The following is a 25450-nucleotide window of genomic DNA, read 5'->3' as shown; positions in this document are numbered from 1 at the left end:
TGTCCCTTCATTCCTTGCGTATTCATATGCCCGTCTAAATCCCTCTTAAACACCACTATCGTATCTGCTTCCACCACCCCCCTGGAAGCGTATTCCAGGCACGTTCCCCCAACCTGTCTGTGTAAAACAGAAGCGTGCCCCCGCACACCTCCTTGAACCGCCAAGCAATATCAGATTCGTTTATTGTCACGTACACCAGGGTGCAATGAAATTCCTTGCTCGCATGAAGCTCACAGAGTAAACAATAAGAACAGTAAGTGAATACAGTGACTGGAGCAAAGCAGAATGGTGTAAAATTCCCTTATACGACGAGATGGACCTGTTGTGACCTTGCACCTTATTGTCTGCCTGCAATGCACCTCCCTGTAGCTGTGACACCTTATTCTGTATTCTGTTATTGTTTTTACCCTGTACTACCTCAATGCACTGTGTAATGAATTGATCTGTACGATCGGTATGCAAGACAAGTTTTTCACTGTACCTCAGCACAAGTGACAATAATAAACCAATTCCAATTCCAAAAAATTGGAGAACCAGATGGGTTTTTATGAAAATCTGGTAATTTCAAAACCACATTAATTTGAGCTTTGTTTATTTGCAAGTTTAAATTCCTGCGGTTGTCTGGTGTGGGATTCAGACTCTCAGTTTGTGGTCCCAGTCTCCGACTGTGAGTTCAGGAGATCAAACACAATGCAAAGATGTCGAGAACCATGTTGTTGGAGTCTACCATTTGCTCTTTCCAATCGTCACAGAGACCTATAGCATGGAAACTGGCCCTTCGGCCCAACCTGCCCGTGCTGACCAAGGTGCCTTCCTGAACTGGTCCCATTTGCCCGCATTTGGTCCATATCCCTCCAAACCTTTCCCAATCCACAAACTTGTCCAAATGTCTTTTAAACGTTGTAACTGTACCCACCTCTATCACCCCGTCTGGCAGCTCGTTCCACATCCCCACCACCCTCTGTGTGGGAAAACTTACCCCTCAGGTGCCCTTTAATATTCCCCCCCCACCTCACATGCCTCTAGTTTTAGACTCCCCTACCCTGGGGAACAGACTTTGACTGTCCACCTTGTCTATGCTCCCCCTCCTTCACTCCAGGGAAAAGAGTCCCACCCTATCCAGCCTCTCCTTATAACCCAAGCCCTCCAGTCCCAGCAACATCCTCGTGAATCTTTCCTGCCCCCTCTCCAGCTTAATGACGTCCTTCCTATAGTGTGGAGACCAGAACTGCAGACCATGCTGAGGTGTGATCTCACCAACGTCCCAACCCTTGTACTCGATGCCCTGTCTGATGAAAGCAAGCAACAGTGTTTTGCATTTCTGACCAAACTAATTCTCTTCCAGGGAACTATCTTTTACGGAGTGTCTGTGCTCCCTTGAAGGCTGTTCTGCTCATTCACTTCCCGGTGTTGCGACAGAGAGAGGGACTCCCACTGAGAAAGTCTTTTCCCATCACCTCTCCCCAGTGTGGTGTCCTGAACTCTATGCAGCACGACGTGGGATTTGAAACCTCTAACCTTCCTGCCCTTGTTGTCTGTTTTGCTGTTGTGGTTTGTAACAAGACGTGCGTTTGCTCACAGGCTCAGTATGAAAACCCGCCTCACATCTACGCCTTGGCAGACAACATGTACCGTAACATGATGATCGATGGTGAGAACCAGTGTGTTATCATCAGGTAACCATCTCCCCTTCATCCACCTTGCCTCTCCCACCGTCTCCTCCCCACTCTAGCCTCGCCTCGCTGAGGAAAGGGATAAGTTAAAGGGAGATACATCAGGGACAGGCAGATACATTAGGGACATTTAAGAAACTCTTCGATAGACACATGAATGATAGAGAAATGGAGGTCTATGTGGGAGGGAAGGGTTAGATAGATCTTAGAGCAGGATAGAATGTCAGCACAACATTGTGGGCCGAAGGGCCTGTACTGTGCTGTAATGTTCTTATGAGGATAGGTTGAGCGAGCTCGGGCTTTTCTCTTTGGAGAGAAGGAGGATGAGAGGTGATTTGATAGAGGTGTACAAGATGATAAGAGGCACAGATTGAGTGGACAGTCAGAGACTTTTTCCCAGGGTGACAATGGCTTACAGGAGGGGACATAATTTTAAGGTGATTGGAGGAAGGTATAAGGGGTAAGTTTTTTTACACAGGGAGTGGTGGGTGCGTGGAACGCACTGCCGGCAGAGGTTGTGGGTGCAGATACATTAGGGACATTTAGGAGACTCTTAGGTAGACACATAAATGATAGAGAAATGGGGGGCTATGTGGGAGGGAAGGGTTAAATAGATCTTAGAGCAGGATAGAATGTCAGCACAACATTGTAGGCCGAAGGGCCTGTACTGTGCTGTAGTGTTCTATGTTCTAAGTCCGAGTTTACAGACACAGTGCAGCAGGATGTGTGAGGTACATAGACCGCTTTCCCGTTCACCATTCAGCCCCTGCACCATGGTGGCACAGTTGGTAGAGCCACTGCCTTGCGGCTCCGGAGACCCGGGTTCAATCCCAGCCTCCGCCGCTGTGTGTGTGTGTGTGTGTGTGTGTGTGTGTGTGTGTGTGTGTGTGTGTGTGTGTGTGTGTGTGTGGAGTTTGCACCTTCTCCCTGTGACTGCACGGGTTTCCCCCGGGTGCTCCACTTCCCCTCCCACATCCCAACGACCTGCAGGTTAACTGGCCGCTGTAAATTCCCCCCAATGTGTCGGTCGATGGCTAAAAGAATTAAAAGGGAGTTGAAGGGATTGTGAGAGGGAATAAGAGATACTGGGAAAGGAGAGGGAGAATAGAGTGAGGGATTGTGTTGCTGGGTGCTGGCAGCAGCACAATGGGCTGAATGGCCTCCTGTGCCTGAATCTCCATGCCGGTGATTCTCCTGCGATGGCTAACACAAGGGGGCATAATTTTAAGGGGATTGGAGGAAGGTATAAGGTCGATGTCACAGGTAGGTTCTTTACACAGAGAGTGGTGGGTGCGTGGAACGCACTGCCAGCAGAGGTTGTGGGGGCAGATACATTAGGGACATTTAAGAGGCTCTTAGATAGACACATGAATGATAGAGAGATGGGGGCTCTGTGGGAGGGAAGGGTACCTGTACCTCACCGTACTTGTGCACAGGACAATAAACTCAGCTGGACTTGACAGTAAGTAACCACAGCAAAACTCGCTCAACGATCCAAGTCCAAACCCCAGCTCCAAAGGGCAATAACTTTCCACTTTCTTTGAAGCCTTGCTCCTGACCTCGAGGTGTATGACCGGCCTCTAATTGCCCACTTGAATAAATAACGCCACTAATCTTGCTGCAGATCGGTGGGCAAAGCAGGGTTCAGGAGGCAAATTTTTATCCTTTGTGGTTGTGAGTCATTCTCCACAGAACAGCACAGTGCAGGAACAGGCCCTTCGGCCCACAATGTCTGTGCTGACCATGGTGCCAAATTAAACTAACCCCTTCTGCCTGCGTGTGATCCATCTCCCTCCATTCCCTGCATGTTCATGTGTCTAAAAGCCTCTTGAACACCTCTATCGTATCTGCCTCCACCACCACCCCTGGCAGCCTGTTCCAGACACCTACCACACTCAGCGTAAAAAAAACTTGCCCTGCATATCCCCTTTAAACTTTCCCCCTCTCATCTTAAAGCTATGCCCTCTGGTATTTGACATTTCTACCCTGGGGAGGAGGATTCAGACTGTTTACCTTCCCCACACCTCTCATAATTTTATAAACTCCTATCAGGCCTCCCCTCAGCCTCTGTCACTCCAAAGCAAGCAACCCAAGTTTGTCCAACCTCTCCCCTAATCCAGGCAGCATCCTGGGAAACATCTTCTGCACCTTCTCCAAAGCCTCCACGTCCTTCCTGTAATGGGGGCGACCAGAACTGCCCACGATACTCCGTGCGGCCTCGGCTGTTTCCTGCAGCTCTGGTAACCACCCTTCTTCCAGTACTCTCCTTCCTCATCCCAGTCCTGCCCCAAGTGAACAGTGGTGCTGGAAAACGGACCCTTTGCTGGTATAAAGGTTTCCACTTATTTTTCTCTTGTTACAGTGGGGAGAGTGGAGCCGGCAAAACAGTGGGAGCCAAGTTCATAATGAGTTACATCTCCAAGGTGTCTGGAGGAGGGCCCAAGGTTCAGGTAAGTGTGATATCACCAGCGTAGCCCCGTCCCCCACATTTCATCACCTCAGACTATATCACACCCCTCGCAAAGTCAAAGGCGAGTTTATTGTCATGTGCACAAGTCCACGTGTGCACAGGTACAATGAAGAACTTACTTGCCGCAGCATCACAGGCATGTAGCTTTAAAGACCATTCACAAGAAAAACATAATTTAGAACATAAATTATACAAGAAAGAACACAATTAGAACAAAAAAAAGGTCCATTGCAGTACAAAGTGGTCCCAGTGTTGCTGTACTGAGGTAGTGATTAGGGTTGTGCCGGTTGGTTCAAGAATGGTTGAAGGGAAGTAGCTGTGCCTGAACTGTGGGACTTCAGGCTCCTGTACCTCCTGCCTGATAGGAGCTGCGAGAAGATGGCACGGCCTGGATGGTGGGGGATCCTTGATAATGGACGTTGCCTTCTTGAGGCAGCGCCTCCTGTAGATGCTCCCGATGCTGGGGAGGGATGTGCCCGTGATGTATTGGTGCTGAGTCCACGACTCTCTGCAGCTTCTTGCGTTCCTGTGCATTTGAATTGTCGTACCAGAGCAAACAGTCAGGACACTTTCAACAGTAACATCTGTAGAAGTTGGTCAGAGTGTTCAGTAGTGTATTGGGGAATCTCTCAGCTTTCTGGAGGTCATTCTGCACTTCACGGTAAGTCCTCAGAAAGTCCCACAACCCCACCCCCCTTTTTCCAGTTCCTGTTGGAGAACTTCTATCAAATCTGCTCCCGCTCCCCTCTGTGTCCCAGCTCTCTCTGTCTGCAAGAGCAGTTCCCACAAGAAGTCCTTGGCCTGGACGTTGGCTCCATTGATGCTGCTGTGCACTTTCCCTTTTGATTTCAGCTGCCTCCTCTCCAACGTCCCTGCCTCCTCCAGTACAATCCTACCCTTTGCTCATGTTGTTGGCCGGTGGCTGTCTTCTGTCCCTTGTACGGCTGTTCCGAGAGTTTCTATTCAGCCTGATGTTTCCCACACAGCGCTGGGAAGTGCTGTGTGAAAGGAGCTGGCATCAGAAGTGCTCTGAAGTGACCCAGGGATTGGTTCCCGCCCCCTCAGCTCTGACCCAGATCCTGCGCTGCTTCAGGGAGGTTCCTCCTGCAGAGATAAAACAGGTCACCGGTGTGAACGGCTCACCCTCTCCTTCTCTCCTCTCCCGTTCATCTGCTCGCCCTCCCCTCCCCTCCTCTCGTCTCCTTCTCCCCCCCACCATCTACCTCAACTCCCCCTTCCCCTCACTCCCTCTCCCCTTCCCCTCCTGCTATCTCCCCTCCTCCCTGTTTCTCCCCTCTTCCCTGTTTCTCCCCCACACCCTCCCCCTCCCCCTCCTCCCTTTCTCTCCCCCTCTCTCCCTGCCCCCTTCTCTCCCCCTCTCTCCCTGCCCCTTTCTCCTCTCTTCCCCCCCCCCCACCCGTCTCCCCCAAGTTGTTGCCCGTACCAACTTGCCCCTTGGGAAGGTGGGGGTGAGATGCTGTATTGAACGACCGCAGTCCGTGTGGGGAAGGTGCGGGGCTGTTGGGGAGGGAGTTCTGGGATTTAGACCCGGCGACGGTGAAGGAACAGCTGATATGTTTCCAACGTAGACGGAGTCCACGGAGGAGAGGCTGGCGTGTGTGATGGACTGGGCTGCGTCCACAACTCTCTGCGGTTTCTCTTGCATGTGTTCACGCGATTGATCTCTCTGTGTCTGTGGGATTGACCCATTCCCTGTATCCTTGTCTCCCGGCAGCAAGTGAAGGATATCATCCTGAAGTCCAACCCTTTGCTGGAGGCCTTTGGGAATGCCAAAACCGTGAGGAATAATAACTCCAGCCGATTTGTACGTAACCATGCTTTTCGTTCGTTTCAAAGTCTTTAGAAAAATTGTTGTGGGAAAACACTTCCTGGTCCCCGCAGAGAGCCACAGAAGAGATGAAATGTGACTGTAATGACCGTAAGATACAGGAGCAGAATTAGGCCCTTTGGCCCATTGGGTCTGCTCCGCCATTCAATCATGGCTGTTTTTTTTTAACCCCATCTTTCCACCACCTCCCCTAACTCTTAACCCCCTTACCAGTCAAGAACCTATCAATCTCTGCCTTAAATACACTCAATGACTTGGGGTCCACGGCCCTCTTGTGGCAACGAATTCCACAGATTCACCGCCCTCTGACACAGGAATGATAGAGAAACGGGGGGCTATGCGGGAGGGAAGGGTCAGGTAGATCTTAGAGCAGGATAAAATGTCGGCACAAAACGTGGGCCGAAGGGCCTGTACTGGCCGATGTTCTGGCCGACGAATTTCCTCCACAGCTCAGTTCTAAAGGGACGTCCCTTTATTCTGAGGCCGTGCCCTCGGAGCCTGGACTCTCCCACTGATGGAAACATCCTCTCCACGTCCGCTCTATCCGGGCCTTTCAATATCCGGGAGGTTTCAATGAGATTCCCCCCTCATCCCTCTGAACTCCATCGAGTACAGGCCCAGAGACGTCAAATGCTCCTCATGTGTTAAACCTCCGCAATTCTTTCAAAGTCTTTGGAAGAAGTATTGTGCAAACCTCTTGGTCCCTCCAGAGAGGGACAGAAGGGAAGAGATGAGATCACCAATGTTTCGATATGTCTGCTGCCAACCCACAAATTAGTTATGCCAGCAGTTGCCAAATTTGATTTTTGGGGGGGAGGTGGGGGCTGGGGGTGGGTTTCCTGGACATCTCATCGCATGATTGGCTCCTTCCAATGACCCTACCTGCATGCATTGGCCTATCCACTGGCAATGAGAAGGCGAAAACACTCTGTTAGCCAATGGAATGAGCTCTTCTGTTAAATAACCGTTTGATAACCAATGAAACACTGAACGATATTTTTAATGTCCCTTTTGATTTTCATCTTGAATTACCTCTGACGCTATTCATACCATCGATTCCATGCCAGCTGTCAAAGCAATGCCATTAAACCCATTTATTTGTAACATTCTCCCTTGTATGGCCATCAACCTCTTCTCCCCAGTTCTTCTACTGCTCACCCACACACTAGGAGCCAGTTTACAGGGGAAAACTGACGTGCAAACCACACACACACACTCTCTGTCTCACTCTCTGTCTCACTCTCTGTCTCACTCTCTGTCTCTCTCTCTGTCTCACTCTCTCTCTCTGTCTCACTCACTCTCTCTCACACTCTCACTCACACACTCTCACACTCTCTGTCTCTCTCTCTCTCTCGCGCTCTCGGTCTCGCTCTCTCTCTCACACACACACACACACACACACACACACACACGAGAGGCATCACCTCTACCTGCTTTGCCACTGTGCAACCCAACATCTTCCATGGACCCCACATCTGATTCATTAGAACAACGTCTTGATGAAGGGTCTCAACCTGAAACGTCGACTGTCCATTTCCCTCCACAGATGCCGCCTGACCCACTGAGTTCCCTCCAGCTTTTTCTGTGTGGCTCCCTCATTTAATCGTGACTGCCTTTGATTGGGAGCCCCAGTCCCAGTAGGAACCTATCCTACCCAACTCTCCTGTGATTATAACCATAAGTAGGTCCTCAGCCGTTCCTCCATTGGAGAGAACCAAAGGTTGTTCATTTTTTGATCTAACCCCTCAGTTGTGACTTGTAAATCTTATTGGTATCCCCATTTACTATGTGGAGACTGTGCACAAGTCCTCCTCTCATCCAGTCTCACCAGACCAAGAGTGTACACAGTGCTCCCAGTGTGGTCTAACCAGACGGGGTCTGTTGAGTGCTGGTCTAACACAGCCGGTAACACCTCTTTCAGGGCAAGTACTTTGAGATCCAGTTCAGCCGAGGTGGGGAACCGGATGGAGGCAAGATCTCCAACTTCCTCTTGGAGAAATCCCGGGTGGTGTCGCAGAACCCCGGGGAGCGCAACTTCCACATCTACTACCAGGTGGGACACACAGCACCCCCACGCTCTTCTCATAAGGGGGGGTGGGGCATTGTTGGGGGCGGAGGAGGTGGAGAGTCGGCAGGGAGGGGAGTCGACGTGGGAGGAGGGGGAGGTAGGTGGCAGTGCAGGGCAGAGGGATTTGAATGCAAGGATCAGCACCTTACCGTTGGGCCGTTGACTTACTGGAAGCTGGTGAGGGAACTCGAGACAAGGAGAAGTCAGGACTTTGGGAGTTGGTGACCGGTGGAACAGTCTGGGATGTGAATTTGGATGAGGGAAGAGGTGGGAGTGGGTCCGGGAGATGGTGGCACGGGCGGTGGTTTCAGGAGTGGGTGAGGAAGGGAGATGTTCTACCAGTTATCTAATGCCTCATGTCCCTTACACCCTACCTCTTGCTCCCCCTCCATCCCTACACCCTATAACCCTCACTCTCCCAGCTCCTGGAGGGGGCGAATCAGGAGGAGAGGACAAACTTGGGAGTGACAGCTCCAGATTATTACTACTACCTCAACCAGTCTGCCACCTACAAGGTCGATGACATCAACGACAAGCAGGAGTTCGCTGAGACCATGGTGAGTCCCCTGTCACGGGATGGTCCTGGAGTAATTGTGGAGCTGTGGGAAAGGACAGAGGATCTTTAGGCCCTCTCTTTTCTCCCTCCTCTCCCTCCCCCCGTCCCCCCGTCTCCCTCCCCTTCCCACCGTCTCCCGTCTCCCCCGTTTCCCCCCCGTCTCGCCCACCCTCATCTCCCTCCCCCTCCACTCCCCCTCATCTCCCTCCCCCTCATCTCCCTCCCCCTCCACTCCCCCTCATCCTCCTCCCTCCCTGTAAAACCCTTTAATCATCTTAAACCCCTCCTCCCTCAAACCTCTGGGTTCTCGTCTGTGGCACCTCTCCTTACAATTTAACCCTTTGGGATCAGACTCTGCCCTCTTCCAACATGGTGAATGACACCTTTCTTGTTGGATCTTGTGCACGGAATGACTGCTGCCTTTGCCCATGCGATGAGTCTCTCCCCAACCGGAGAATTTCTCAAGGGGCTGCCAGGGGGCAAGTTGGTGCCTGTATTTGGTGAGGTGGGATTGAGGGTGGTGGGTAAGTTGGCCCCTGTATTTGGTGAGCTGGGATGGTGGTCGGTGGGTAAGTTGGCGCCTGTATTGGGTGAGGTGGGATGGAGGGCGGTGGGTAAGTTGGCGCCTGTATTTGGTGAGCTGGGATGGTGGTCGGTGAGTAAGTTGGCGCCTGTATTTGGTGAGCTGGGATGGTGGTCAGTGGGTAAGTTGGCGCCTGTATTGGGTGAGGTGGGGTGGAGGGTGGTGGGTAAGTTGGCGCCTGTATTGCGTGAGCTGGGATGGAGGGCGGTGGGGAATTTGCAGGAACAGGATGGCTTTGGCAGGTGTCATCTCCCTCCGCCCCTCCAGAACGCCATGGCGGTGATCGGCCTCTCCCTGGACGAGCGTGCCACCGTGTTGCAGATCGTGGCTGGGATCCTTCACGTCGGCAACATCGCCTTCCAGGAGCAGGGCAACTACGCGGTGGTGGAGAGCGAGGACTGTGAGTGCCGGTCGCCGTGGCAGCCTGTTGGGCACAGGCTCGTGAGAGGGACAGGGCCTGAAAAGTCGGGGCTGGGGGGGTGGTGGGGGGAGGCAGGGCTTGGTTGCTGGGGAGGGGGAGGACGGGCCCAGTTGCTGGGGGGGGGGGAGAGAGGTGGGGCCGGGTTGCTGGGGAGGGGGTGAAGAGGGGGCCCGGTTGCCGGAAGGGAGGGCCCCGGTTTCTGGGAGGAGGAGGGGCCCGGTTGCTAAGGGCGCCAGTTGCTGGGGGGAGGAGCGACCCTGTTGCTAAGGGCCCCAATTGGCAGGGGGAGGAGGGGCCCAGTTGCCGGGAGGGGGGGGGGTTGGTGGGAGGAGGGGCTTGGTTGCCAGGGAGGAAGGTCCCATTTGCCAGGGCTTGTTTGCCGGGGGGAGGAGAGGCTTGGTCGCCAGGGGGAGGTCCCCGGTTGCTGGGGGGGGGTTGGTGGAGGTTGGGCCTAGTTGCCAGTGTAGGAAGACCCCGGTTGTGGTGGGGGGTGGAGGGGGAGAGAGAGGAGGAGGAGGGGCCTAGTGTGGGACTGGAGGAGATAGTCAATTGCTGTTGAACCTGTCTGGTTGAGGGGTGTCGGGTGGTGGCCTGGTGTTAACTAGCAGGCAGGAAACCGGTGGGGCTGATTACCAGGCTTAGATGGGGACTAATTACCGGGAAGGAAATGGACAGAGATCTTAGTAACAGGGCCCCGGTTAGCGGGACAGGGGGAGGGACGATCTGGAACCAAAATGGGGCTGAGGGTTTGGTGGAGGAAGTGGGCTGGGCAGGAATCGACCGAGTGAGTGACTGCTTGTGACCTGACGTCTCTCAAGGAGAGAAGTTAGTTAACTGCAATAATGTTCTAGGTGTAGGGTTGGTGGGACAGGAAGATGCTGGGAGTAGGGTTGGTATCAAGGGGAGACTGCACATGGGAAGCTCAAGAAATGAACCCGATTCAATGGAGAGGCCACCGTTGGTGAGGTTGCTTCTCTCTCTCTCTCTCTCTCTCTCCCCCTCCTCCTCCTCCTCAGTCCTCGCCTTTCCTGCCTATCTGCTGGGGATAGACCAGGGGAGACTGAAGGAGAAGCTCATCAGCCGGACCATGGACAGCAAGTGGGGCGGCAGGTCGGAGACCATCGACGTGACCCTGAATGTGGAGCAGGCCAACTTCACCCGCGACGCCCTCTCCAAGGCCCTGTACGCCCGGCTGTTCGACTACCTGGTGGATGTGAGTGAGGGGGCAGTGGGGGTCGTGGACCGTGGGGCTCGATGGGTTGGTGTTTGCAGGGCAGGCTGGAGATGGTGGGACCCTCTGGGGAGGAGGAAACAGGTGTTGGTATTGGAATAATCCCTACCAAACTCCAAGACCTGGGACTCAACACCTCCCTCTGTAACTGGATCTTTGAATTTCTGACCAACAGACTGCAATCAGTGAGGATAGGCAGCAACATCTCCAGCACGATTATTCTCAACCCTGGTGCCCCACAAGGCTACGTTCTCAGCCCTCTACTGTACTCCCTATATACTCATGACTGTGTGGCCAGATTCTGCTCTAACATCTACAAGTTTGCAGATGACGTCACCATTGTAGGCCATATCTCAAACAGCGATGAGTCAGGGTACATGAAGGAGATAGAGAGCTTAGTGACATGGTGTCATGACAACAACCTTTCCTTTAATGTCAACAAAACAAAAGAGCTGGTCATTGACTTCAGGAAAGGGGGCGGTGTACATGCACCTGCCCACATCAACGGTGCTGAGGTCGAGAGGGTTGAGAGCTTCAAGTTCCTGGGAGTGAACATCACCGATAGCCTGTCCTGGTCAAATCACATAGATGCCACGGCCAAGAAAGCTCACCAGCGCGTCTACTTGCTCGGGAGGCTAAAGAAATTCAGTATGTCCCCTTTAACACTTATCAACTTTTACTGATGCACCACAGAAAGCATCCTATCTGGATGCATCACGGCTTGGTATGGCAACTGCTCTGCCCAGGACCGCAAGAAACTGCAGAGAGTTGTGGACACAGCCCAGCGCGTCACAGAAACCAGCCTCCCCTCCATGGACTCTTGTCTATATCTCTCGCTGTCTTGGTGAAGCAGCCAGCATAATCAAAGACCCCACCCACCCGGGTCATCCTCTCTTCTCTCCTCTTCCATCAGGTAGAAGATACAGGAGTCTGAGGGCACGTACCACCAGGCTTAAGGACCGCTTCTATCCCACTGTGATAAGACTATTGAATGGTTCCCTCATACGATGAGATGGATTCTGACCTCATGATCTACCTTGTGACCTTGCACCTTATTGCACTGCACTTTCTCTGTAGCTGTGACACTACTCCGTACTGTTATTGTTTTTACCTGTACTACATCAATGCACTCTGTACTAACTCAATGTAACTGCACTGTGTAATGAATTGACCTGTACGATCAGTATGCAAGACAAGTTTTTCACTGTATCTTTGTACAAGTGACAATAATAAACCAATTCCAATACCAATTGGTTTATTGTTGTCACACGTACCGAGATACAGTGAGAAACTTTTGTCTGCATGCCATCCAGACAGATAATTCCGTCCATAGGTACATCGAGGGAGTAAAAAGCAATAACAGAATGCAGAATATAGTGTTACATTTACAGAGAAAGTGCAATGCAGGCAGACAATAAGGTGCAAGGGCCACAATGAGGTGGATTGGGAGATTGAGAGTTCATCTTTTGATCATTCAAGAGTCTGATAACAGCGGGATAGAAGCTGCCCTTGAGCCTGGTGATACGTGACCTCGAGCTTTTGTATCTTCTGCCCAACGGGAAAGGGGAGAAGAGCGAATATCTAGAGTGGGTGGGGTCTTTGATTATGCTGGCTGCTTTACCGAGGCAGTGGGAAGTATAGACAGAGTCCGTGGAGGGGAGGCTGGTTTCCATGATGTGCTGGGCTGCGTCCACTACTCTCTGCAATTTCTTGCGGTCCCGGGCAGAGCAGTTACCGTACCAAGCCGTGATTTGTCCGGATAGGATGCTTTCTGTGGTGCATCTGTAAAACTTGGTGAGGGTCATTGGGGACGTGCCGAATTTCCTCAGCCTTCTGAGGAAGTGGAGGCATCGGTGTGCCGCCTTGGCTGAGGGGGCGTGGTTGGCATGAGGGGGAATCGTTGAGGGAAGGGGTGTGTATGGAGGGTTGGGGAGTGTGTGGGGTTGGTTGACTGCATTGTGCTTAGGAGATGAGTGGATCAGATGTCCAGGACCGGGAATGTGTGGGAGGTTGGTTTTGTGCTCCAGAGGTCTGTGGGCAGCTGTTTGAGACTCTGGCGATCCCTCCTCCTCCTCCGCAGGCCATTAACAAAGCCATCCAGAAGGACCACGAAGAATTCAACATCGGAGTGCTCGATATCTACGGCTTCGAGATATTCCAGGTGGGGGTCTGGGATGTCCAGGAGGGAACGTGGGTTCTGCATCGTGTGTGTAGCTCCGTCGGAGCAGCACAGACCGCCACGGTCTGTCTCACCCTCTCACATAGTCACGCTCATACCTGTGCTGCCTCGCCCTCGCACGCTCACACTCCCACTTGTCCCACCCTCGCACGCTCACACCCCTGCACACTCTCGCAGGCTGCATGGTCTAACCGCTGCCGTCCCCTTTGCCCCCAGAGGAATGGCTTCGAGCAGTTCTGCATTAACTTTGTGAACGAGAAGTTGCAGCAGATCTTCATTGAGTTGACCCTCAAGGCCGAACAGGTAAGTCACTGCCTGCGGGAACGGTCGATACTGACCCCAGTCTTCTGGTCACACCTCGCGCCATCCTCGGGGACTGAGGGCTAACCCCCTCCTCAGTCCCTCGGACTGGCTCGCGGGGTACTGAGCCCACTCGCCCGCTCTGTCCCCGTGTAGCCTTAGGCGCTCAGTGCCCTGCTTGGTCCTAGTATGAGATATCACTCATCTAAAGTCCGGTGCACTCTTGGGTCCTAGTGCTTGCCAGGTGTGTGTCTCTCTCGCTCTCGCTCTCCCTTGCTCTCTCTCTCTGCCCTTTCTCTCTCTCTCTCCCCCACCTCTCTCTCTCTCCCCCACCTCTCTCTCTCTCCCACAACTCTCTCTGCACCTCTCTCTCTCCCCAGACTCTCTCTCTCTCCCCCACCTCTCTCTCTCTCCCCCACACTCTCTCTGCACCTCTCTCTCTCCCCCACTCTCTCTCTCTCTCCCCCCCACTCTCTCTGCCCCTTTCTCTCTCTCTCCCCCACTCTCTCTCTGCACCTCTCTCTCTCCCCCAACTCTCTCTCTCTCCCCTCCTCTCTCTCCCCTCCTCTCTCTCCCCTCCTCTCTCTCCCCTCCTCTCTCTCCCCTCCTCTCTCTCCCCTCCTCTCCTCTCTCTCCCCTCCTCTCCTCTCTCTCTCCCTCCTCTCCTCTCTCTCCCCTCCTCTCCTCTCTCTCCCCTCCTCTCCCCTCCTCTCCTCTCTCCCCTCCTCTCCTCTCTCTCCCCTCCTCTCCTCCTCTCCCCCTCCTCTCTCTCTCTCTCCCCTCCTCTCTCTCTCTCTCCCCTCCTCTCTCTCTCTCTCCCCTCCTCTCTCTCTCTCTCCCCTCCTCTCTCTCTCTCTCTCTCCCCTCCTCTCTCTCTCTCTCTCCCCTCCTCTCTCTCTCTCCCCTCATCTCTCTCTCTCTCCCCTCCTCTCTCTGTCTCTCCCCTCCTCTCTCTGTCTCTCCCCTCCTCTCTCTCTCCTCTCCCCTGCTCTCTCTCTCTCTCTCCCCTCCTCTCTCTACCTGCCCTTTCTCTCTCTTCCGCCCCCCCCCCCCCCACCCCGCCGCTCTGGATTATCACTGATCTAATGTCCAATGCAGTCTCAGGGTCCTAGCACCAACCATGGTTTACTCTCGCCCCCAACCCTAGCTCTGGACTGTCAGTAATCCAGACAGTATCTGGTGAAGTCTTGGGGTCCTAGTGCCTGCCATGTCTCATTCTCACCACCATTACCCCCATGCCCCCAACGAACTCTGGGCTGTTGATAATCTGGTCAGAGTCTAGTTGCTCAGGATCCTAGTACCCCACCTTCAAGCTCAGTAGCGTATAACTGACCTGCCTGGTCTGAGTCTCCATTGCAGCCTCCTTACCCGTTCTCCCCAGCAGCACTGTCAATCTGATGTGTTCACTGTCCTTTGAGGTTTCAGGGTCCTAGAAACCACCCCGCCTCCCCCCCTCCCCACCCCTCAAGTTCAGGGCTGACTGACACTTTCTTATGCAGTCACAGGGTCCTAGTGTACCACCTTCCTCCTCTCCCTGCCCTCCACTGCCACCAAGCTCCAGAATAGTGGTAACCGCTCTGTCCTAGTGCCCCCTCGCCACCCCTCGAGCTGTCACAGCTCTGTCTGATGACCATACAGCCCCCTGGCCAAGACGTCCACAGTCTCACTTCCCCAACCATCTTCCTATTTCTACCCCTTCACTCTCCCCATCAACAGCGCTGGCTGTGACTCACTCCTAGTTTTGAACTCATCTCTTACCCGTTTTGTACGCTCGACAGGAAGAGTATGTGCAGGAGGGAATAAAATGGACCCCCATCGAGTACTTCAACAACAAAGTCGTGTGCGACCTCATTGAGAACAAGGTGAGTAGCTGAGGGGTGGTTTATCTCCGTATCGTAGCAACTGCTCCCACCAACAGCGAGGAGGGAAAAAGAGGGGTCAGTCACCTTGGAGAGGGGGGGTGGCTGGGGGCCCAAAGGGTTGGGGGAGGGAAGGAACAGGCGAGGGAGAGGAGAAAACAGGTGGGAAAGGGCTGAGAGAGAGGTGTTCAGCAGCAGAGACCACCAACTTCCCTCCCTCCCCCACCACCCACCACCCACCTCCCTCCCTCACCCACCACCTTCCCTCCCTCCCCCACCACCCACCACCCTCCCTCCCCCACCACCCACCACCTTCCCTCCCTCCCCCACCACCCACCACCCACCTCCCTCCCTCCCCCACCACCCACCACCTTCCCTCCCTCCCCCCTCCCCCACCACCCACCACCATCCCTCCCTCCCCCACCACCCACCTCCCTCCCTCCCCCACCACCCACCACCTTCCCTCCCTCCCCCACCACCCACCTCCCTCCCTCCCTCCCCCCTCCCCCCCACAGGGGGCTCAGTCTGATCCGTGGGTGTTTATGTATCATGTGAGGGGTGGGAGGGCAGGAGAGGGAGGGAGGGAGAGTGGGTAACAGGGAGGGATGGAGCATTGGGTGGATGGTGGGGGGGTGGAGGGTGGGTGGTGGAGGAGGGAGAGAGGGGGTGGGTGGTGGGGAGGGAGGGGGTGTGAGGGAGGGGGGTGGGTGGTGGGAGGGGTTGGGGAGGGAGGGGGTGATGAGGGAGGGGGGTGGGTGGTGGGGAGGGAGGGAGAGTTGGGTGGATGGTGGGGGGGTGGAGGGTGGGTGGTGGGGAGGGAGGGCGTGGGTGGTGAGAGGGGTTGGGGAGGGAGGGAGGGGGTGGGTGGTGGGAGGGGTTGGGGAGGGAGGGGGTGATGAGGGAGGGGGTGGGTGGTGGGGAGGGAGGGAGAGTTGGGTGGATGGTGGGGGGGTGGAGGGTGGGTGGTGGGGGAGGGGGGTGGGTGGTGGGAGGGGTTGGGAGGGAGGGGGGTGGGTGGTGGGGAGGGAGGGAGAGTTGGGTGGACGGTGGGGGGGGGGGTGGAGGGTGGGTGGTGGGGGAGGGGTTGGGGAGGGAGGGAGGGGGTGGGTGGTGGGAGGGTTGGGGAGGGAGGGGGTGGGTGGTGGGGAGGGAGGGAGAGTTGGGTGGACGGTGGGGGGGTGGAGGGTGGGTGGTGGGAGGGAGGGCGTGGGTGGGTGGGGGAGGGGGTTGGGGAGGGAGGGAGGGGGTGGGTGGTGGGAGGGGTTGGGGAGGGAGGAGGGTGGGTGGTGGGAAGGAGGGAGAGTCGGGTGGACGGTGGGGGGGTGGAGGGGAGGGAGGGAGAGTTGGGTGGATGGTGGGGGGGTGGAGGGTGGGTGGTGGGGGAGGGAGGGGTGGGTGGTGGGAGGGGTTGGGGAGGGAGGGGGGTGGGTGGTGGGGAGGAGGGAGAGTCGGGTGGACGGTGGGGGGGTGGAGGGTGGTTGGTGGGAAGGAGGGAGAGTCGGGTGGACGGTGGGGGGGTGGAGGGTGGGTGGTGGGGAGGGAGGGGGTGGGTGGTGGGAGGGGGTGATGAGGGAGGGGGTGGGTGGTGGGGAGGGAGGGAGAGTTGGGTGGACGGTGGGGGGGTGGGGGGTGGGTGGTGGGAAGGAGGGAGAGTCGGGTGGACGGTGGGGGGGTGGAGGGTGGGTGGTGGGAAGGAGGGAGAGTCGGGTGGACGGTGGGGGGGTGGAGGGTGGGTGGTGGGAAGGAGGGAGAGTCGGGTGGACGGTGGGGGGGTGGAGGGTGGGTGGTGGGGAGGGAGGGGGTGGGTGGTGGGAGGGGGTGATGAGGGAGGGGGGTGGGTGGTGGGGAGGGAGGGAGAGTTGGGGGGACGGTGGGGGGGTGGGGGGTGGGTGGTGGGAAGGAGGGAGAGTCGGGTGGACGGTGGGGGGTGGAGGGTGGGTGGTGGGGAGGGAGGGGGTGGGTGGTGGGAGCGGTTGGGGAGGGAGGAGGGTGGGTGGTGGGAAGGAGGGAGGGGTGGTGGGTGGTGGTGGGAGGGGTGGTGGGAGGGGTTGGGGAGGGAGGGGTGGGTGGGCAGCAAAGGGAGGGGAAGTGGGAAGGGCCACGAGGGAGGGGGTGTTGGAGGAGTAGGGGGAAGCGGGAGGGAGCAGGAAGGGGAGGTGAGGTAGGGGAGGGGAGGGGAGGGGAGGGCCGTGAGTTGACAGGAAGCGGAAGGAAGGGAGACGGCAGCAGGAGCAGATGTATTGCGCCTCTCTCCCCTCCTCCTGTACAGAGCCCTCCCGGGGTGATGTGTATCCTGGACGACGTCTGCGCCACGATGCACGCCAAGGGCGAAGGTGCTGACCAGACCCTGGTGCAGAAGCTGCAGTCACAGATCGGCACCCACGACCACTTCAACAGCTGGAACAAGGGCTTCATCATCCACCACTACGCAGGCAAGGTGAGGGGGGCTGTCGTCTCGGGTCCCAGAGCTTTGTGTCCGGGTCGCTAAGGGTCCGTGGTGCCGTTGTAGGGTCCTGTATCAGTCAACGACAGGGAAGAGGATCAAGCTCTCATGAGACAGTGGACGGGGGTGGGTTTGACTCCAGGAGACACAAGATTAGATCTCTTTATTAGTCACATGTACATCGAGACACACAGTGAAATGCATCTTCTGCGTAGAGTGTTCTGGGGGCAGCCCGCAAGTGTCGCCACGCTTCCGGCGCCAACATAGCACGCCCGCAACTTCCTAACCCGTATGTCTTTGGAATGTGGGAGGAAACCGGAGCACCCGGAGGAAACCCACGCAGACACGGGGAGAACGTACAAACTCCTTACAGACAGCAGCTGGACTTGAACCTGGGTCACTGGTGCTGTAATGCATTACGCTAACCGCTACACTACCGTGCCTGCCCTAGAGACTGCAGATGCTGGAATCTGAAGCAACTCAGTGGGTCGAGCAGCATCTGTGGGGGTGGGGTGGGTGGGTGGGGGAAAGGAACTGCGGACGTTTCTGGTCAGGACCCTGCGTCAGCCCTTTCCTCCCACAGATTTTTTTAATTCCAAAATAAACTTTATTCATCATAAAGAACAAACTACATACAACAATAAAACAGTGCAAACCTTTACATTCGTGTACGGATCAATCATTAGTGTTACCCTCTTTTTAAAAACCACAGCACTGATGCCACTCGTGTGGCTCCCTGGGGTGATACCCCAATCCCATATTTACAATATTCAAGGGGGTTCCTCACCTGACCCCTGCCCCTCCCTCTCCTGTGGCAGAAGAACCCTAAACTGTAGTCCTTCCCCACCGAGCCCTCGCGTCGGCTGCACCCAGCTTCAGTGTGTCCCTCAGCACGTACTCCTGCAGCCTGGAATGTGCCAGTCAGCAGCATTCCCCTATGGACATCTCGCAGTGCTGTGAGACCAACAAGCTTCGGGCAGACCAAAGGGCATCTTTCACCGAGTTGATGACCTTCCAGCAGCAGTTGGTCCATCTCTGTGTGTCCCCGGGAACAGCCCATAGATCCTCTGTTACGTAGCTGCTGGGGGATGAACCATACGCTACTGAACCCACTGAGTTCCTCCAGCAGATTATTGGTTGGGTTTGTTGGATTTGACTGTTTTAAGTAGTTTTTTTTAACATGTATAGTGTTTAATACACCTCAAGTGGCTGCACAAGGAATGGCTGCTTCCTAGTTTATTGGTTCGTCCATCAAGTGAATACGTGTTTTCTCATTGGTTGGTTTTGCCACAGGCTTCCTGATTGGAGTATTGTTAGCTAAGGAGTACCCCTGATCTCAGGTATAAAAGGTGTCTTATTTTTATTAATCACTCTCTTGCCTCCATCCCTCTCTTGTTTATAGAACATAGAACAGTTCAGGCCCTTTGGCCCACAATGTTGTGCTGACATTGTATCCTGATCTGAGATCTATCTAACCTTTCCCACATAGCCCCCCATTTTTCTATCATTCATGTGTCTATCTAAGAGTCTCTTAAATGTCCCTAATGTATCTGCCCCCACAACCTCTGACAGCAGTGCCTTCCACGCACCCACCACTCTCTGTGTAAAAAAAAACTTGCCCCTGGCATCCCCCTTATACCTTCCTCCAATCACCTTAAAATTATGCCCCCTCGTGTTAGCCATTGTCGCCCTGGGAAAAAGTCTCTGACTGTCCACTCGATCTATGCTCTTATCATCTTGTACACCTCTGTCAAGTCACCTTCAGTCCTCCTCCTCTCCAAAGAGAAAAGACCTAGCTCACTCAGCCTGTCCTCATAAGACATGTTCTCCAATCCAGGCAGCAGCCTGGTAAATCTCCTCTGCACCCTCTCTAAAGCTTCCACATCCTTCCTATAATGAGGCGACCAGAACTGAAGACAATATTCCAAGTGTGGTCTGACCAGAGTTCTGTAGAGCTGCATCATTACCTCACAGTTCTTGAACTCGATACCCAGACTAATGAGGGCCAACACTCCATGCGCCTTCTTAACAACCCTATCGACCTGAGTGGCAACCTTGAGGGATCTATGGACGTGGACCCCAAGATCCCCCTGTTCCTCTACACTGCTAAGAGTCCTGCCATTAACCTTGTATTCTGCCTTCAAATTCGATCGTCCAAAGTGTATCACCTCACACTTTTCCAGGTGTGAAAAGTGTGCCTTTATCTTGCCTCTAACTCTTTCTCTCGCTCTCTTCCCCCCCGCCCACTCCCCCCAGCCCAAGCTCATCTTTAGTTCCTTTTGTCTCGGCTCATCTCCCAGTAGTAAAGCTAGTGGCATGTGCTCTGTGACTGTTTCAATGTTTTAAACTTTTCCAATAAAACTTTGTGAAGCACCAAGTTGTTTTCAACTCATTCTTGGACTCTTGAAAAAACCTGCGGATTCGAAAATAACCAGATCCGACAGGTTTGACTCCTGTCTTGACTCCCTGCTGCTTTGTCAAAGTCATTGGAGTTTATTGTTATCTGCACAAGTCCATGTGTGCACAGGTGCAATGAAAAACTTACTTGCAGCAGCATCACAGGCACAGAGCATCAGTTCAGCAGCATTCACAAGAAACACATAAACTAAACATAATTTATACACAATTTTTACAAGAAAGAACACAATCAGAACAAAAAAAAGTCCATTTTACTGCAAAGTGGTCCCAGTGTTGCTGTACTGAGGCAGTGATTAGGGTTGTGCCGGTTGGTTCAAGAACCAAATGATTGAAGGGAAGTAGCTGTTCCTGAACCTGGTGGTGTGGGACTTCAGGCTTCTGTATATCTCTCTTTCTCTCTCTCTCGCTCTATCTCTCTCTACCCTGCCTGATGGTAGCTGCGAGAGGATGGCATGGCCCAGAAGGCAGGCACGGTAGTGTAGCAGTTAGCATAACGCTATTACAGCGCCAGTGACCCATGTTCAATTCCGGCCACTGCCTGTAAGGAGTTTGTACATTCTCCCCGTGTCTGCATGGGTTTTCTCCAGGTTCTCCGGTTTCCTCCCACATTCCAAAAGATGTACAGGTTAGGAAGTTGTGGGCATGCTACGTTGGCTCCAGAAGTGTGGCAACACTTGCGGGCTGCCCCCAGAATTCTCTACGCAAAAGATGCATTTCACTGTGTTTCGATGTACGTGACTAATAAAGATACCTTATCTTTGATGATGGATGTTGCCTTCTTGAGGCAGCACCTCCTGTAGATACTCCCGATGGTGGGGAGGGATGTGCCCGTGATGTATTGGGCTGAGTCCACGACTCTCTGCAGCTTCTTGCATTCCTGAATTGCCTTCCCAGACCCTGATGCAACCAGTCAGGACACTTTCAACAGTACGTCTGCTATCTACTCCTAGGTATCATATGACGTGGAAGGTTTCTGTGAGCGGAACCGGGATGTCCTCTTCACCGACCTCATCGAGATGATGCAGAGCAGCGAACTGTAAGTGGCTGTGGGGTAATCAGCAAGCAACACCAATTCCTGCACTGGCAATTCCTCTGGGTGCTGCATCACCAGGGTGTGCTCCCCATCCCTGGGTTGGGCCAAGCCATGCCCGTCCAGCTGGGGCAACAAACCCGTGAGGGGCTGCCCGTCGGGCTGTACCGGCACAGGGTCCGCGTGTCGTGTGACTGCTTTGCCTTTCCTCTCTGCAGGCCCTTCATCCGCGATCTTTTCTCGGAAAACCTCAATGTGGACAAGAAGGGACGGCCGACTACAGTCAGCAGTAAGATTAAGGTACAGGCTCTGGGGCTGGGAACAGGTGGCTGGGCTGAAGGATCACTGGGGGGCGTTTCAGGGCCCAGGGGGTTGGAACTTACTGGCCATTGGGGTCAGGTGGACAGGCCCAGGGAGGTGCTGGTGCTCACACACTCACTCACACACACAAACACACACACACACACACACACACTCACACACACTCACACACACTCACACACACACACTCACACACACTCTCTCGGTCAGCGTGGACCTGGTGGGCCGAAGAGCCTGTGCCTGTGTTGTATTTCTTTAAGAACATAAGAAGCAGGAGGGGGCCACCTGGCCCGTCGAGCCTGCTCCACCATTCAATAAGATCATGGCTGATCTGGCCGTGGACTCAGATCCACCTCCCTGCCTTTTCCCCAGAACCCTTAATTCCCCTGCTGTGCAAAAACCTCTCCAGCTGTGTCCTAAATATATTTAATGAGGTAGCCTCTGCTGCTTCCCTGGGCAGAGAATTCCACAGATTCACTGTTCTCTGGGAAAAGCAGTTCCTCCTTATCTCCATCCTAAATCTGCTCCCCCGAATCTTGAGGCCACGTCCCCTAGTTCTAGTCTCACCTACCAGTGGGAACAACCTTCCTGCCTCTATCTTGTCTATCCCTTTCATAATTTTATGTTTCTATAAGATCCCCTCTCATTCTTCTGGATTCCAGTGAGTATAGTTCCAGGCAGCTCGATCTCTCCTCATAGGCTGACCACCTTACCCACCCACCTTCCCCCACCACCCCCCCCCCCCCCCCAAATCTCCGGAATCAACCTGGTGAACCTCCTGCAAAGACTCGAGGCCCAAATATTGGTTTAGTTGTTGCTCAGAGCAGTGGGTCAGTGGGCCATCAATGGAAGATCAACAACAGACCAGAGTGTGGTCGACCAGTCACCACATAGTTCACCAACTCCACGCTCCACAGGACAAGGGCTGGGCTGGTTAGAAGATGGTTGAGGAGACATTTTATCACTCCAAGGGTTGTGAATCTCTGGGATTCTCTGGAGAGAGGTGGATGCTCAGACACTGAGCTCACTCAAAGCGCGGGGTTGGCATTAAGGGATGTGGGGTTAGTGCAGGAATGTGCCAGTGAGTGACAGCACTGCTGATGTTGTTGAACAATGGAGTGGGCTCTAAGGGCCAAATCAATGGAGTCATTGAGAGATACAACACAGAAACAGGCCCTTCGGCCCAACGAATCCATGCCAACCACCAACCTCCCATTCACACCAATCCAACATTAATCCCATTTTATTTTATAATATTCCCCACATTCCCATCAGCCCTCACCCGTGTGTTAGGGGGGTGATTTACAGCGGCCAGCTAACCGCTAACCTGCCCGTTGTTGGGACGTGGGAGGGAACCGGAGCGCCCGGGGGAAACCCACACAGTCACAGGGAGAATGTGCAGCACACCCACAAAACAAACACACACACACACACACACACACACACACACACACACACCACACACAACACACACACACACACACACACACACAGTCACCCAGTGATCACCTGCCTCTGTTCCTGTGATAGCAAAGCCAAATAAACTCTCTTCTGGGCTGGTGAAACCCTGACATTTGAGCCTGGGATAACAAGCCCTGGGCAGGCTGTGACGTTCCAACCCTTCCCTTACTCCACTGCTACCTCGAATCGCCTGCGGTTGTGTTTTGCAGAAACAAGCCAACGACCTGGTCACCACGCTGATGAAATGCACCCCGCACTACATCCGCTGCATCAAACCCAACGAGACCAAGAAAGCCAAGGACTGGGAGGAGACCAGGTCAGTCTGAGCCCGCCGAGGGGAGGAAGCCAATCTCCCAACCTCGGGACCGCCCCGCACATGTTATACCTCCGAAGCCCGGCCACTGTAGGAAGCACAGCGGTTGTTTTGCAAGCTCCCACTCGCAGCCTCCATCCATCACCTCCCACCCTCACCTCCTCCATCTACCTATTGCCCCCTCCTCACCTGGATCCACCTACCCCCTCCACCTCTGTACACCGGCTATCTCCCCTCTGCTCCTCCAGATGAAGGGTCCCGACCCGAAACGTCGACTGTCCGTCTCCCTCCACGGATGCTGCCCGACCCACTAAGTCCCTCCAGTGTGACTCCAGCTCCCCCTGCGTCGGGATGCAGCTGGAGTCCGAGTGCCCGGTTCGGGACACGGATCCACGACCTTTGGACTAGGTGGAGCAAAAATGCAAAGGTCACTGTCAGTCCCGTGAGGAATAGGGTGGGACCTCTGCAGGCAGTTATCCTCAGCTCATCAGATCCGATCCCTGGAGCGAGGGAGGCTCGGTGAGGGGGGGACCCGACAGAGGTATATAAAATTGTGAGGGGGGGGGCATAGGTCGGGTTGAGAGTAAAAATCTTTCTCCCCATCATAGGGAGGTCCAAGAGGGAAGTGGGTTGAAGGTGAGGGGTGCGGGGGATCCGAGGAGGAATTCTTTCACCCAGAGGGAGTTTGGAGTGTGGAATGCACTGCCTGAGGGGGCGGTGCAGGCAGAGACTCTCGATCTAAGAAGCAAGCAGACGAGATGAATCAAAGTCAAAGCCGAGTTTACTGTCATCTGCACAAGTCTGTGTGTGCACGGGTGCAATGACAACCTTACTTGCAGTAGCAGCACAGGCACACAGCATCCGATCCACAACGTTCACAAGAAATCGCCAAGGAGTAGGTCTATGGAGCTAGTGTGGGTAATGGGATGTGTTACGTACCAGCAACAAAAGAAACACACCAAGACGTGTATAAAGTGTTAAAACTATTTTATTGATAACTGCTGATGATAATAAGGAAAATAAAAGTAAAAATGTTAGAATGTTAGAAGTAAAAATGTTAGATCTTAAATATTAACCCCAAAATTAAACTCGTAGTGTGTGTGTGGCAAATTCCCAAACCCCAAGTCCAGGAATAGTTCTCAAAGTTCAGTTCAGCAGGCTGTAAGGTGAAACGTGAGCAAGGGCTTCTGCAAAACCACTGTTGACTGAAGAGGAAATGTAGAGAGAAAATAGAGAGTAACTAGGAAATCCAGATGTTCCACGATGGAACCCATACGACACCTCGGTCACTGATGATCTCCATTCCTTTGTTCTGAAGTATCTGCCACCCCGAAAGGCACTCAAGACGGCCACAAATACCTGTTTCCCACTACAGGTTAACCACAAAGTGGTCTCCACTGGATTATTCCAAAAATCCACACGTGGATTGTAGTGACAGACACAGTTATTGTTCTTCATCCATCGATACAGAGACCAGCAGACAGTGTCTCTCTCCTCCTCTCTCTCCTGCTTCTGATCTGACTGACTGCTCCAAAAACGTCATCACGTCCTTAGCTCCTGTTGTTATAATCATGCCCCACGCACACATACACACACACAACTGTACTATGTCTTAAAGAGACATTCACCGATAGTAACAACCCGTAACAGATGGGTGTAGATAGGTACAAGGGCCAGCATGGATGTGGTGGGCTGAAGGGCCTGTTTCTGTGCTATATGACTGTGACTCAACAGCCAATCCGCTGGAAGAACTCAGCGGCTCGAGCAGCACCTGTGTGGGAGAAGAAATAGTTGACGTTTCGGGTCGAAACCCTGACCCCAAACATCGACAATTCCTTCCCCCCCCGCAGATGCTGCTCGACCTGCTGAGACACTCCAGCAGATTGTGTGTTGCTCCAGGCTCCAGCGTCTGCGGTCTCTGGTGTCTCCAGCTGGCTGTGACCCTTTCAGTCTCTGGGTCAGGCTAGATCCAGCACCTCAAACCCAACACTAGGCTGAACCTCACATCAACGTACATCAGAGAAAGAGGTGGTCTCAGCATGGACAGACCCCTGAGGAGCACCAATGTCCATCATCCACTGGTCTACATAAGAGCAGGAGGAGGCCATCTGGCTCATCGAGCTTGCTCTGCCATTCATTGAGATCGTGGGCTCAGCTCCCCCTACCTGCCTTTTCCCCATATCCCTTAATTCCCCTACTATTCAAAAATCTATCTAACTGTGTCTTAAATATATTTAATGAGGTAGCCTCCACTGCTTCCCTGGGCAGAGAATTC

The 25450-nt window shown here is 54.1% G+C and overlaps 1 protein-coding gene across 1 annotated transcript in view; it reads left to right on the top strand.

Annotated features, from left to right (window-relative positions):
• The window catches only part of myo1eb (myosin IEb), a 75044-nt gene that overhangs the window by 30436 nt on the left and 19158 nt on the right, over window positions 1–25450 (top strand). Inside the window, exons 4-17 of the mRNA XM_052045825.1 lie at window positions 1582–1676; window positions 4036–4123; window positions 5879–5968; window positions 7914–8045; window positions 8483–8617; window positions 9467–9599; window positions 10637–10833; window positions 12932–13012; window positions 13247–13333; window positions 15109–15192; window positions 17459–17626; window positions 21001–21086; window positions 21299–21380; window positions 23072–23178. Coding sequence (XP_051901785.1) covers window positions 1582–1676; window positions 4036–4123; window positions 5879–5968; window positions 7914–8045; window positions 8483–8617; window positions 9467–9599; window positions 10637–10833; window positions 12932–13012; window positions 13247–13333; window positions 15109–15192; window positions 17459–17626; window positions 21001–21086; window positions 21299–21380; window positions 23072–23178 — 1565 coding nt within the window. The remainder of the gene's footprint in view (window positions 1–1581; window positions 1677–4035; window positions 4124–5878; window positions 5969–7913; window positions 8046–8482; window positions 8618–9466; window positions 9600–10636; window positions 10834–12931; window positions 13013–13246; window positions 13334–15108; window positions 15193–17458; window positions 17627–21000; window positions 21087–21298; window positions 21381–23071; window positions 23179–25450) is intronic.

Source organism: Pristis pectinata, chromosome 40, assembly GCF_009764475.1.
Source record: "Pristis pectinata isolate sPriPec2 chromosome 40, sPriPec2.1.pri, whole genome shotgun sequence".
In the NCBI taxonomy this organism is placed as follows: Eukaryota; Metazoa; Chordata; class Chondrichthyes; order Rhinopristiformes; family Pristidae; genus Pristis; species Pristis pectinata.
The sequence above is the reverse complement of the archived record's forward strand: the minus strand, read 5'-3'. Positions and strand labels throughout refer to the sequence as shown.